Source organism: Fulmarus glacialis, unplaced genomic scaffold (assembly GCF_000690835.1).
Source record: "Fulmarus glacialis isolate BGI_N327 unplaced genomic scaffold, ASM69083v1 scaffold7387, whole genome shotgun sequence".
Taxonomy (NCBI): domain Eukaryota; kingdom Metazoa; phylum Chordata; class Aves; order Procellariiformes; family Procellariidae; genus Fulmarus; species Fulmarus glacialis.
The window spans coordinates 29,310-43,327 of NW_009221198.1; the positions used below are offsets into that span (position 1 = coordinate 29,310).

General features: G+C 43.4%; 1 protein-coding gene across 1 annotated transcript; it reads right to left on the bottom strand.

Moving 5' to 3' along the window:
* Positions 1 to 204: 204 nt before the first annotated feature.
* On the bottom strand, positions 205 to 12,533 carry LGI2 (leucine-rich repeat LGI family, member 2). Its single transcript, XM_009581002.1, has 6 exons — positions 12,454 to 12,533; positions 11,214 to 11,285; positions 10,571 to 10,642; positions 9,291 to 9,460; positions 3,922 to 4,086; positions 205 to 1,346 (listed from the first exon to the last, which is right to left on the bottom strand). Exons 1-6 carry the CDS (start codon positions 12,531 to 12,533, stop codon positions 529 to 531), a joined length of 1,377 nt encoding a protein of 458 aa, XP_009579297.1. The 3' UTR covers positions 205 to 528.
* Positions 12,534 to 14,018: the final 1,485 nt, after the last annotated feature.

The following is a 14,018-nucleotide window of genomic DNA, read 5'->3' on the forward strand; positions in this document are numbered from 1 at the left end:
CTTTAATCTTCAATGAATTAAAACGATGCCTCGGACTTAATATAAACCATAAAGACAGATTTTGAAGACAGACCCCAAGAAACCAAAATAACGTTACTGTTTGCTTTTACAATTCATCAGCAACCATGAAGAACTGGCTCTAATCTTAAAATCATTACTAACACATTAATTTAAGAGTCAAGATCATTTCTACGCTTTGTATGGCTTACTCTTCACTTTCTTTATGAGATGTTCAATTCAAGGTAGTTTTCTGGGTAAAATTTATCATTCTCTTAGATGTCAACATTAAACCTAATGCACTGCACTCTCCTCTGAATGACTGCAGATTACAAAGTGTCTTTGAAAAAGGATAAAATGGACATGTCATGCAGTAACCAAGTAAATGCAATCCCTGATTAATATGCAAGTTTGAAAAGTTCAGAAAATGTCATCATACTCCATAGGTGCACCCTGGTTTTGGAAAGGTCTCTCTCTTTGTTTTGCTTGTGTATAAATGTCATTCCACATGAATTTCACTCCAGCAGCTTTTCATAAACTCAAGTCAATGATGATGTGTTCAAATATTTGAGTGTTTCCTTTAAAACTAGAGGCAAAGAAAAAATCTCTTCGATCCGTTGACACAGCTGTGAAAGACCGTGGTGCTTGCACATAGATTTCTTTAAATAACATGAAGAGCTTCTTTTCACCATCCCACTGGTATATCTGGGAGAAGGTATAGTCACTTCCCAAGGCTAGGTAGTAATTGTTCTTGAAGGAGAAAGGCTGCAGCGTCATGGCTCCTCGGGATGGAAGAGCCTGTATCTCCACAAACTGTTTGCTATTCCACTTCATAACTCTGGAGTCACCGATGAATCTCGTGAGCGTGATGTACAGGTTATCTTGCATCCTGAAACTCTTCACAGCCAAGACATCTTCCATGTTGGGGATTTCACTGTGTGGGACAAACTTTTTGGAAACTTTGTTCCACTGGAGTATAATGGGAACCTGGGAGCGGCTGGAGAGGATTAAATGTGATTTCCCATCTATATCGAGAAACTCTGCATCAGTGTCCCTGAACCACTCATGAAGGGACTGGTATGAGTAAAATCCTTTGTTATTCCACTTGTACACTGTTGACAAACCTGCTTTAGAGCTATCTGCTATGACAAAAAACATTTCACTGTCTATCTCAAAAAGCTCTATATCATTGGGCTTGGAAATGCGAGATACTTCGATATCCTGGAATTTGACAAACTTTGTCCAGCTTTCGTCATACTTGTAAATGTGTGAGCCACCAAAGAGCTGTGCCACCACCACAAAGACTTGGTCACCAACAAGAATGGCTTTACATCCCACTATGGACTGACCTATTGCCCAAAGAAAAAAAAGCACATATATTAGCACAGTACAAAGCACCTTTTAAACCATAGAGATATTACCAAATCACCCCACCCCTTTTTTAAAATCTTCACCATCTCGTAATTTTGTTGTTTACTACATGCTGTCAGACCCTTTTTCTCCCCAATAACTGGAAAGATGACTTCAAATGTTGGAAATGTCACACCCCTCAAGGTGTGCAAGTATGATGCACCTAAAATGCTCATTCCTTTTTATCCAGAACACTTTTTCTTTCTCTGTTTGTTCAAACACGTGCCCCCTAATATCCAAAACAATTATTTAAGCCAGATTTTATTATTCCAAAATAACAAGAGTTGTTATCTCACGACTCAGCAGAAAAAAATTCTCTTATTCTTGGAATGTCTACCTTTCCAGTTTAACTAGAAGGATGAAATATAGTCTATTTTTCTTGCTCCAAGAGGGCCAGAGTCAGCTTTTTGGTACTGTAAATAGAAATATTGATGCGTCTTGTGGATATATCACCTGACAGCAGGATGAAAAAGATAAATTTAACTCTGTTGTTTCTGTTAAGTCTTCTTGAGATTACATTAAACTAGAAATATTTAGGAATACTGCAGTTACCAGATGAGATCAGATCGAGCTGTGGTCTGTTTTGAGAATGTCAAGTCACTGTACAAGATCCACATCAAAAAAGTAACAACCAGACTATTTACGAAAGGTTTTGTTGGAAGAAGAGAGGAATTCCTTCTGAAGTGCACAGTTTAAGCAGAACGGTATCTGCACACACTCCTCTATGCGTGCACGGTCACAGTCACTACAGGAGTCTCACCCTTGCATCTCTGCTGGCCCCCCACCCATAGGTGTTTCACAGCCAGCCTCGGACATCTACCACCCTTCCAGTGTAGCAGGAGTGGGATTCATCTCAAGTACCGTAAGACATCTGCAGCATAGACACAAATGCTTGAGATGATCATCCTGGCTCTTTCTGGTCTAACTTAGTCAAAAAGCACTCTAGAAAAGATTTCACTTGGCGTGTAGATGTCTCCTTCCGCAGAGGATAGCAACACCTATTCTCTGCAATGTTGACTCTAAAGGCAATCATGACAACCAGTTCAGGTCAATAAGCCCATGCTGTAAAGGGCTAAATTTGGCCATCCGAATGCCAAGCATATAGTTAATAATAGAAACTCCCCACGGAGCACATAGCCGGCTCCTGAGCTCTACAAAACACTCTTTAGGCTCCACAAAAGGCTCTTTACCTGCCTGTGTCCCTTGGCAAAAGTCTCTCGCTCACTTACATTTCAGAGTCCAGAGCTTAAGCTCAGGCCTTCCAGGAACACAGGACGGTCGTTTGAGAAATGAGTCTCGGCACGCGTGCTGGGTGTGGAGCTAGGACACAAGTCCCCAGCAGAAATGACCCATCATTCACAGGAAGATGAAATACATCCAGAAGAAGCTGTCTTTGCAAATGACCTAAACTCTCAACTTTGTTTCCAGAGCTTTTCTAGAGCTCTGCTAGCCCTCTTCAAGTCATCGACTTCTCAATTTACATCCAGTGGTACATATTTCCCCCTAAGCTACCAAAACACAACGAAACCTGAAAAAGCAAAATTTTTCATTTCCAAAATTTCCTGACAGAGGGGTAGCATCTTGTAATCTTTTGTTAGTGACACACACAGTTGATCTGAGGAGGTAAGTGCTTGCTGTCTTTGTAGACTTCCCACACCACCAGATGAGGATGCAGCATACTCTTTGCTTCCCAAAATGCAAGGTGAAAAATAATCTATCACACATAACAAGGAACAAGGATGCTCCACGGATAGATTTAGCTCCTGAGACCTCAGACCCAGTAGCTTGAAGTAGTTGGGAAATTGGGCAGCGTACAACAGCTCTCAAGACTCTGTCCCTGCTGTCATGATGTGACTGAGCTCTGTATAGCACCATGAGCGTGGGTTAGTGACAGAATGACTGTTAGCATTAGAAAATCACCTGGCATCCACATGGGCTTTTTGTTTGATGAGTAATCTGGCCAGGATGCCAACTTAGCATGTTTGTAAATGGAAAGTAAACATGAAAGCTTTACAGCCCATCTCTTTAGGTAACAACCACAGTTTAAATATTTCTATGTCATCTTCAGCTGTGAAACACACTTTCCTGGCCAGCCTACCCTAAATGCATCCTTCAGATGTATTTCCTTCTACAGTAGAGTATTTTTATATTCTATATTTTGCAGGCACTTTGGCAGGAGAGAGGGCTCCTTTAGCCTATACTTTAACTTGCAGTGTGATTCAGGCAATGAGTGCCTAAGCTGGGCCACGGTGTGACATTCACAGCAAGTGTTTGTGCCTTCAGAACAATTTACAAGATCAGACAAAAAAAGCCTAGTTTGTGTGCTATGGCGAGGTTATGAATTAACAAGATGCACTACTCCATGAAGTCACTCGTGTCCAGACATTACACACTTTGATCCGCTGACTTCAACAGAGATTCAGAACAAAAACCATCAGCTGGTCCCATCTATGAATCTCGTCCTTGTGAAACGCCAACAGTTCATCCATGACTGGAATCCCAGTGTTCGTATACCTGTGATATTGTCGTAACTCCTGAAATTCATTTCAATGTGATCCCACTCCAGCACCATGCAGTTCTCCATGCTGGGCTGTGCAATGGCTACGAACACGTCATTCTTTGAGTTGAACGTATCCACTGAAACTGACTGGTAGGGCAAAATCTGGTGAACAACAAAATCTAGAAACATACATTTACAACAATTAGGATACATCTTGCTGGAAACACAGAGTAAGTGGTTGCTGATTGTAACAATTAACACTGAAAAATGAGATAAATACTCTGGATTTTGTATAACACTAGCATGGAAGTGTCAGTGCTTACGTTAGGCATGCAGCAACAGGGGAAAGCTTCTCCTGCTTTAGGCTTCATAAACTGTCCTCTGGAAATATAGTTGCCAAGGAGATCAAATAGGTAAATAGTGGCAGAAATCAGATTTTCCAGCTAGGCTGGCTGGTATCACTGAAATCAGGATATTGAGAGAAAAGTCTCTTTCCCCACAGCTGGAAGTTGCTTTCCCGTCAAGTGAAATGGCCTTGCTAGAATCACTTTCAAGCTGAGAGACAGCAACTTCCAGCTGAAGTCCAATAACTTCTTAAGTCATGCAAATTTAATCACTAGCAATTTGTGTTATGCTAAACCAGGCAGAAAGTGAAATGATAATCTGAAGTTTGCCTGGGGATAACCCCATTTCGGCTAGACCATAGACAAAATGGCGTAATCAAAAACTCAGTTAACATAACGTTTTATGGGGCATTGTAAAGTAGTTTAGGCATAAAATACAACCAACCTGCAAATTACTATCCAGTGGAGAACTTATTCTAGATACTAAGACTGCAGAGTTGGAGCAACCTGTAAAGACTAAGAGTGTAACTCCAAAATTCAAGATTTCTTCTTGAAATCCAAGTGCCTTTGTAGATTTAACTCTAGAATTCACCCTGGGCTAAGTCAGCAGTCAGCATAGAGCAAATCTGGGGCAAAGCGAGGAGACTTGGGTCTGAGTTTGATCTTTGGCCTGACAGCTGGGCAAGGTCATTGTTACCCGAAAAAGAAACCGGTATAGCAGTGTTGACAAAGAAAAGCCAGCACTTGGGTCTAGAACATGGCAGAACGCCTGTGCTGAAGTGATGTATGGATATAGATATATAGAAAAGGAAATGCATCTTCCACTACGATGGAGTTTCTCTGCAGAACCACGCACCGCTCTGTTTCAAGCTCCATTTGCTAGATGCTTTCACCATGCACTCCTACATTGGAAGGGCCTGAGCATCCAGGGATTTTGGTGAAATGGTAATTTAGTCCTCACTCCAATCCCTCATTTTAGTGCATTATGAAATAATTGTTTCTGAATGAAGAACTCTCTGTCTCTGCATGCTTGAAAGCCTTGCCCTTGAGGAGTTACACTGTTGGAGAATAAAGATAGATGACTACCATCATCAGACAGTCAGATGCTACCAAACAGAGCAGATTCTACAGCTGCAAAAGAAATGACAGTTTCCATTCTTCGAGGGACTATTATAAATAGAGTTTGGGCTTGATTCATTAATGCTGGTAGGAAAACAAGAAAGTTATCTTCATTCTCACTGGGAAAATAAAAGGACTGGAGAAAACTGACACCAAAGTATGCAGAAAGTAAAAGTAAGTGGTAAATCATGAAAGGTAGCTAAGGATGGAACAATAGTGGATACAGTCACAGAAAATCGAAATATTTTTTAAATCTTGAGAAAAAACCAAAAAAACTAATGCTGAAAAAGACACCTCTTGAAATCTGAACAGTTGTGAGACACTTTGAGGGAATCTGTGAATTAAAACAAACCACTGCTCATTCAGAAATGATTCGGTGTTAACACAGCTATTTTTACTTGTACCTGCCATTGGGCTCTTTATGTCACTTGATGAGTAAAAATGGGTAACAAAATCAGTCGTAATCAGTAAAAAGCAATAAATGTTGTTTTTAGCACCAGTTGGAAATACCAGACTCTAATGTGGAACAGGGTTACCCAGTAAAGAGATGCTGCCACATCAGGCTTGCTAAAAACATAGGTCTTAGGGGCTTGATTTAGTTTTACAGGCAGGCCCACATGCCTTGCTTTAATGCTAGAAAGAGCTCATATAGTAAATACAGAGTTGGAGGGGGATGTTTTCCAACATTTTTTCCTTTAAGCTGGATCAGCCTGCACGGGAGAGGGAAGAGGACGTGGCCCTCACTTCCCCCCTGTGCCGCTGGCTGCACGGGCTGCCGCTGTCTCCCTCTCACCCCGATGCACCCCGATACTCTCTCTGGCTCAAGACACATGGTTTTGACACTGCTTTCTGCCGGCTGAGGGCCGGGGTGGTCCCCCCCATCCTCCAGCCGCCCGCTCTGCCTCCGCTTCTTTGGCTGTTGAACGGCACCAGCTGTCACGGACGAGGGACCCAACGCTTTTGTTGTTGGGCTGATTTCCCTCCCGTCAGCCTCTGCTCCGGCTGATCCCTGGAGCGCTGGTGCTGGCAGAGCAGAGAGGAAGTGCGTGGGGAACGCTGGAGGACACTGAAGAGAAAGGGAGCGATGACCTGTTTGGGCAGCAGCTCCTGAACTGCATCCTGCGACTCGGCCACCAGTCGTTCCCCTCTCCTCACGGCCCTTCTTCTCCACAGTGGACACTTCTGCTCTAGGTGAGGCTACTCAGGACCTGGGGTGCTCTCAGGGAGCGTTAGCCATCCCCTCCTGTGTCCCACCACGCTGGCACGGGTGACCTCCAGCACAGGAGTGAGTACGGAGCAGGTAACTCTTAATTTGCAAACTACCTTCCTTCCAGCCAGCGGGAAAAGAGAGGACCACCTCCAGAAGACAGTCCCAGATAGGTAAAGAAAGGGGAAACCAAGCTTTCAAAGCTCGGCGAGACGATCCCTGCTGGCAGGTCTGGGCAAAGCAGGTGCCAGGCACACACACAGCCTGCTTCCAGTGACTGTGGGAGTGCGAGGCCCGTTCTCCAGTCTCCTGAAAGTAAGTACACGTTCCCCTGCCGTGCTTACGGCCACAGCACAGCCCTCTCACACACTGTTGCGGGAGAAAGACAAGAAACGAAGTGGAATGGCTTAACCTCCTTCCATGATGCAAGCCGTGAGAAATGGAAAAGAGAGATACTATCAGGAAAAGAGTTAAAAGTGCAGATCACCGACACAGTGGATCACTGTCTCTGTGAATAAGCGATAGGAGCATTTTGTTCTTTGGCTTTTTGTTTAATATGGCAGCACCTCTTTACATCTCTCCTCCCGTTACCATTGTAGCAGTTCAGAGGACGCAATGAACTGATGGAGCCTTCGAGATGCACGTTTTACCAAACAAACTGCTTTGTTACCACATCCTAAGTCCAGTCATTCTTGACACAGAGTACCAGAAAGCAGAAATGATGAAGAGTCTGATCATGCCTGGCAAAGGAGGGAAATACAATACTAACGACTAACATGAATGAAAGAGATTGGCAGAGCACTGCCCGTCACTGAGTGGGAAAGGAGAATACACCTACAGGGTGTGTTGCTTTCCTTCAAAATATGGTACAAGCCTGAGCCTGTGACTAATCAATCCTTGAGGAACGAATATGGGCATATTTACGCTCCCTTTGAATCTGGAGGAGGCAATGGCAGAGAAGGAAAAAGCAGCTGTGGCCTGACACCGCAGACCACCAAGGCCAGGGAGGGTTACAGCTCAAGCAAGGTAACGTCCAGTTCAGTGCAGGGGACGTGATGCTGTCTCAGAGGTGACACATTCCTGCAGATTTGCATTTCTACTCTACTTATCTCTGTTTTGTCATTTCTGCATGCAGTCTGTCCCTCTCGGACACTTTGTAAGGACGCTAGAGCTCCAGGTCTCCTGCACCCTCCACCTTCACTACGCACCGGAGCTCTGGGAAGCCCCCAGGCCAGTGGGGTTAGGCACCCAGCCTTCCCTCACAGCAGCCAGAGAATGACTCGTTTGAAAACATCCTTTACTATCCAAGGAGTGTATTACAGCTATATGCTGTGCTGCGAGAGCACGTCTCTGATGGCATTTGAACAAACATTCAGCTGGGCAATCCTTGCACCACGTAACGCCTTAGCTCCCCAGCAAACTCTACAGCATGTGAAATTAGGTTTATGCGTGGTGTAATTTTGCTTGCAGCAGACAAAGGGACTAACATTAAGGGTGAATTTTGCCTATAGCAACTTTACAGTTAGGTTTCTAGGTACAAAGAGATGACAGAGGACAGGTAAGTCAGTATAGGTCTGAGGACCAGGTAGATAAGGCTTGTTCTTGCACACTGTTAGTGCTGCACAATTGCTTAAACCAGATTGAAATGAAATAAAGCCTGCTTTTACTTTGTACTTTTGCATCTCGGGGATTTGGCAGAGACAGGAACGTAACTTCGGTACCGTCCTAAGCTACATTGCTCTCCTGTTTTTGACGTCCTTTTAGGTAGCGGATAATCGCGCTTTACCTCTGCTACTCTTCTGACATATTTTTGAATTCTGAGTTAATTCTCTTTTCCTTTACATACTACCCTTGGATTACCTTTCATACCTTGTCCTGAAACTTTATTTTACATTATTAGTAATCAACTTTTCTATTGTCTCTTAATGATGATGACTGACTTGATGACAGATGAGAGCTCAAATGGCTCTGATATTACTGTATAGAAGAAAGGCAGAGTGCTGACATCATATACATGAAAGATGACAAACAATACTCGCAGCTGATATTCTCAGTTATATGATGTGACTACATTTAAAGATAGGTAACTGCAGCTCTTCGGTCATAAAGTATAAGCATAACCACATGCAAGTTTCTCTTCACTTCCTTCAGCATGCTTTACATTATCTAAAATAAAAATCAAGATCCTAAACAAGACAGTAGTCAGAACATTATTGGACATTTTTCTCCAACTTAATGGAGTTCCATGAAGAACTGCTGGCAGTATTGCCGCCACATTTGATGCTATTAAATTGTGGCCTACTGAATAAAGATAACAGATATAGCCACATTATTTGAACTTCTTTTCATTGCCTTCTGTGAAATAGAGATTTTGGGAAGCTCATCTGCCATAACTATATGGCCTTATTCCAGATAATAGAAAGCATTCTGTGATGAAAATTAAGTAAGTCACAAAGTGAGTCATAATCAAGTCTTTTGGAATATGAATAGTCAGAGCTCTTCTCCCATTATCGCTTAATCCAAATAAAAACTTGCTACTTACTTTGGCTTCAAAATGTAATTTTCCCATTTTATGCTTGCTCTAGTACTCGGAAGTGCTTTGTATGTAACCCTTTCCTCCCCCCAGGTCATGCTCACCGAAGCGAAAGGGTATAGTCTAAACTTCTGATATTTAACCATTTGTAGTGTGCTTAGAAATATACATTCTGAATACCTGTAGTGGTGCATTCATAATCAAAACTTGTCACATCATTTAACTTCTTATCCTGATATTCTGCTGGACCAATACACAGGACATCAGAAACAGTGGAATTTGTCATCTTTAACCACACAAACAACCACTTGGCTTTGCAGTCACACTCAAATTTATTTCCCCTTAAATCTCTAAAAAAACACACAGAAATAAACATATTTGAAAAGGTTGATAGCAATATGAATACTACAGAACTGTTATCACCTTGACATGCTGAATTTAAAAATATCTGAGTAGCCTTGAATTGGTTTTGAACTGAAAACAGGAAAGTTTCTTAAGTTTTATTGGGACTCTCTTACTATGGACTCTCCTTCACTGAGTGTTGTCCTTGAAAAACAGTTTCAATCTAGGAAATATGCCCACCTATAATCTTACTAATAGAGCACTGTGATTCACGTGTGAAGTCACTCATGTTTATAAGTCTTCATAGGATTAGAACTATATCGTAACAAATCCTGACAGCGTGGTTGTCTGCTGTAAGCCTCCATCCCACCATCTGCTGCTGCCACAGGTAAATCCCATTCCTTCACTAAACTACTCCAGTACTGCTGGTTGACAGAGTGGCCTTGCTGGCACCATTTCTGTGGTACATTAAAATACAGATGTAAGGCTTGTATTTTTAGAGTCGCTGCTGATGTGGAGTCAATTTAACCTCCCCCTACTAATGTATGTGCAATTTCAACACTGTACCTGTTCTTCGATCCCTTGGCAATTTTTGTGGCTTACAATTATACTTTGCTATTTGGGAGAGCCAGGCCAAAAATAGGGGAAGCTGACTAGCAGCTCAGTTATACAAGAAAACACTGACAGTACGTCAGCAATGTGCTACAACTGCACAAAAACAAGCAAAAAGGCGGGTTTTTTTAATGAATACCTTTTACTAAAATAATCTCAGGGAATACATGCAACAATAACAGGAAAAAATGTTCAAAGAAATTGTAGTTTTAAAATTCATTGTCTCCCTGTCCCTAAAAAACAATTTATATGAAACATGAGAAAGAAGTACAATAAGGCAAGCTATGTATAACATCACGAGAAGCAACAGTGATTTGAGAAATAGGAGATATTTTAGAGGAGTCTACCAAGTCAACAATTTTAAAATGAGAAAAGCTAGAACAACAAAATGCACATTTCTTTTCTGTGCAGATATCAGATACAGCACCACACAAACCCAGAACGTAAAACTCAGACTAACAGAGTGACAGAAGCAGGCAGTCAATAGAAAGATTCTCATTACTTACAGTTCAATTAAAGAATCTAAATCACTGAAGACATCCCTTGGCAGAGCTTTGAGATGGTTATTGGCCAAAGAACTAGAAAAGAAAGTTAGAGCTTAGTATCACTGCTGTCTCTTGTCTGGCTGACTCTTACTAAGTCTGTGCTCACTTACAGGTTGTTAATTATCTGGTACTGTCCAGCCACTGACATTATTAATAGGTACGAGGAACAGGCACGAATTAATTACTCTCATTCAGAAATGGAGACTGCTTGAAGCTCACGTAAAAGTAAAATATATAAAGCTTTTTTATTGCCCAGGTGCAAATGTAACACACGGGGCAATCAAACCTGAGCATACTGAAAAGAAACAGGAACGTTAATCGGGAGTAGGCAGTATCACGGCGGTACCGCTGCAGCACCCGCCGGTCACAGCCGCCCCCAGCACGAGCTGCGAGTGTGCGCAGGCAGCCGAACATGCCGCAGTGCTGCCCAAGCAGGAACTGTTTAAAAGCCATTTTTTACTTTGTGGAAGGCACATTACTGACAGCGGGAGGAAGCTGATGCACGGAGGGGAAGGGAGGTTTTCTGTGCAGCAGGAACACCAGCAGTCCCCCAGAAGAGTTTTGTTCAAGCACAAATTACTCTACCAAGTGTTAAATAACTTACAGGTGAGTCAGGTCTCGAAGGCCACGAAATGCATTTCTTGAAATGGTTTCGATTTTGTTTCCTTCAATGAATCTAGGCAAAAAAAAAAGTATTTTAAAAGACTTTAATTAGCGGTATTATTAGCATCACCAGTGCTTTAACCTGAGGTCTCCAAATTCAGCAGGTTCCTGGGTCGCCCCTTTAGACTTAAAGGCAGGGAAGTCTCGGTGGAGCTGCTCACATTCCCTTTTCGCCTTTCCTCGGGTGGACCGCGAGGAACAATGCAGGTACTGGGCAGCACAAGGGAGAGCGCGTGACACAAGTATCCAGCAGAAGAGGGACAAAATGAACAAAGCAAAAACCATTATTCCTCTGTTGGTTAATCCTCTCGGGGTGCGTTACGTAAGGCAAGAGACTTGTGTAGGAAAGGCCTCCAAGATGGACTTTAGAGGCTAAAGTCCTACCTCCCTCTCACAAATCGCCTGCATTTTAAAACCACGGGGCAGCACAGCAGCGCCGGGGCTGCCCAGGCTGCAGATGGACGCTCTGACGGGGAGCTCCTGTGGCTGCACACACGGTGCCATCTCCGCACCTACAGAGCCGTGACATGAACTGCAGCTACATACTGGTAGACATCTGAAGTCTACCATAAATGGCAAGACCGCTGCCTTGTTTTCCTTCTCGCTGCCGCAGTTCAGCTCTCTCCAGCCGGGACACCACCTCTGCAGGGTGCCCAGCTGCACACAAGTCATGGCCCCGTGCGCTGGCGAAATAATGACAGGCACATATCGATTCCAGGAGCGTACTGCTCTTCCTGACTGCACGTCAGCATTTGAAGAAAGAGCTGATATTTGAGCATCTTGACCCCTGAGCACTTGAGGACACATCCCTAAATACACCATCAGCCCTGCAAAGCAATTGCAGCCAGGTGGCCATCAACATATTGCATGGTACAGCTGTACCTGGATGAAGACAACTGCATGCTGACTTTATAAAAGGTTTTATGAGATAAAAGTGTCTCCCTTCCTCCTATGCATCCTTGTTTGCCTTCCAGGGAAATAGAGGAAAAATGCTATGAGCTGAGGTCTCTTCTCGAGAGAGTCAAGATGGGGATGCAGGAGATGACAAGTGCTCTTGGTTCTGCAGTTTAGGCATAGCCAAAATCCTTCATGAAGTGACCATGACCCTGACTGTAGGCAAAGGGTGCAGATAAGAAACTGTTGTGTCTGCGTGGGGGGTGTCAGAAGAGGGTCAGCCGTACTCTGTTACAAGGCTGCCTGGGGACACGAATTCAATCTGAGAGCCAAACTGCCTCCTGACGCCCTCACCGGCACCTGGCATCGCCGCACAGCGCACATCGCCGCTCACCGGTCCATGCAAATAAACACGGCTTCACTGAACACACTGCAGCGAGGCGATGGACATTTGGGCTGGGACTCAGGAATTTGGCAGATTCCTGAGTCACCAAACCTGGCCTCGAAGGGATGCTACCCTGGGAACGCCACTCTGATCACCTGCAAAGCTCCCATCTTTATCAGACCTGTCTTATCCAGACTCTGTACGTGGAGCCAGTTAGTTTAAGGGTGCACTGAATGCCACTATCAGTGCTGCAAGCGCAGCGGTACACAGCTGGAGAGATATATATATAGAGAGAGAGATATATATATATGTATCTGCTGTGGGTGCTCCCCAGCTGCTCTGCATCCAGAGATTTTCCTTTGGGCACAAAGCAACTTGTCACTCTTGTTTGTCAGTGGGGTTTTCTTATTCTCTGTAAGGTCTGATCACTGGTAACTGAGAGACATGAGCCATTAAAGCTGTAATAGTGTTACCGGCTGCATGGCCAAAAACAACCCCAGAGAAAGGCCACTCACACCCAGTTCCCAAACGGCAGAGGTGTGATTTGCTGGGAAGAGGAAGAGCTCTGTGGACTTGGCAGGGACGGCGACCACAACCATTAACCGCGACCACTCGTTCAGCTGCTACTAAAGGAAATTGAAACTGTAAGGCTTTACCAGTCTTCACTCTGCTCCCTGGTTTGCAGCTGGCAACCAGGGACAGACATTTTCCCTTTGATCAGCTGAGGAGGGGCAAGATTTTTTTCAGTCAGACAGGGGGTCTGAAGTTACAATGCAGCTGCTATGACTGCATATGCTGCTGGGACACGCTCCATGTTAGACTCATGTTAGCACTTGAAAGCAAGTCATTAATGAAACAACATACAAATGTTTTTCTTCCTTTTTGCAACCATTCTGCAAATTACTTTTTTTCCTATAGACACATGGAAAAGAGAATGATTAGATAACTCGCTATCACTGAAAAATCCAGATGTCGCTGAATCATGGATTTCAGCATACACCATTTACCATTATCCTCTATTTCTTGGTCTGCAAATTCCATTGTTGGCTGCTCCGCACGTATCAGACTGTTAGTCCTGAATATACCCCACCTTAATGCCTACTTGCCTGCAAGACTTTAGCAGGAGTCAGTTTTATGAGCATTGGTCTTCCCTTAGAAAAAGACAGAAATGTCTCCCACAGCTACTTTTCAGCCCAGGAACGTGGGTGGAAAGATGAATTTTTTTGCAGGTCATATTCAGAGTTTCAAACATACCAGCTCATGTCCGGTAACACAGAGAAATGGCAGTCCTTTGGAGTATGAAGTGAGGACAACCTGGTACCAGGGCTAATACTTTTTTTAAAAGAAAAAAGGGTGACCTAAAAAAAAAAAAAAGGATTGGGAAATGAAGATAAGGTAAAAATCAACGAAGAAGTGAACTAAGTAAAGAAAAGGAAAGTTAAATAAATTTAAATAATAATATAAATA

Excerpts from the sequence above, each read along its gene's own strand:
- LGI2 (XM_009581002.1), bottom strand. The coding sequence starts at position 12,533 with ATGCCAGGTGCCGGTGAGGGCGTCAGGAGGCAGTTTGGCTCTCAGATT. Across the intron at positions 9,461-10,570 it reads TTAGATTCTTTAATTGAACT|AGATTTAAGGGGAAATAAAT; the intron begins GTAAGTAATGAG and ends GTGTTTTTTTAG. Across the intron at positions 1,347-3,921 it reads GAGTTACGACAATATCACAG|GTCAGTCCATAGTGGGATGT; the intron begins GTATACGAACAC and ends TTTGGGCAATAG.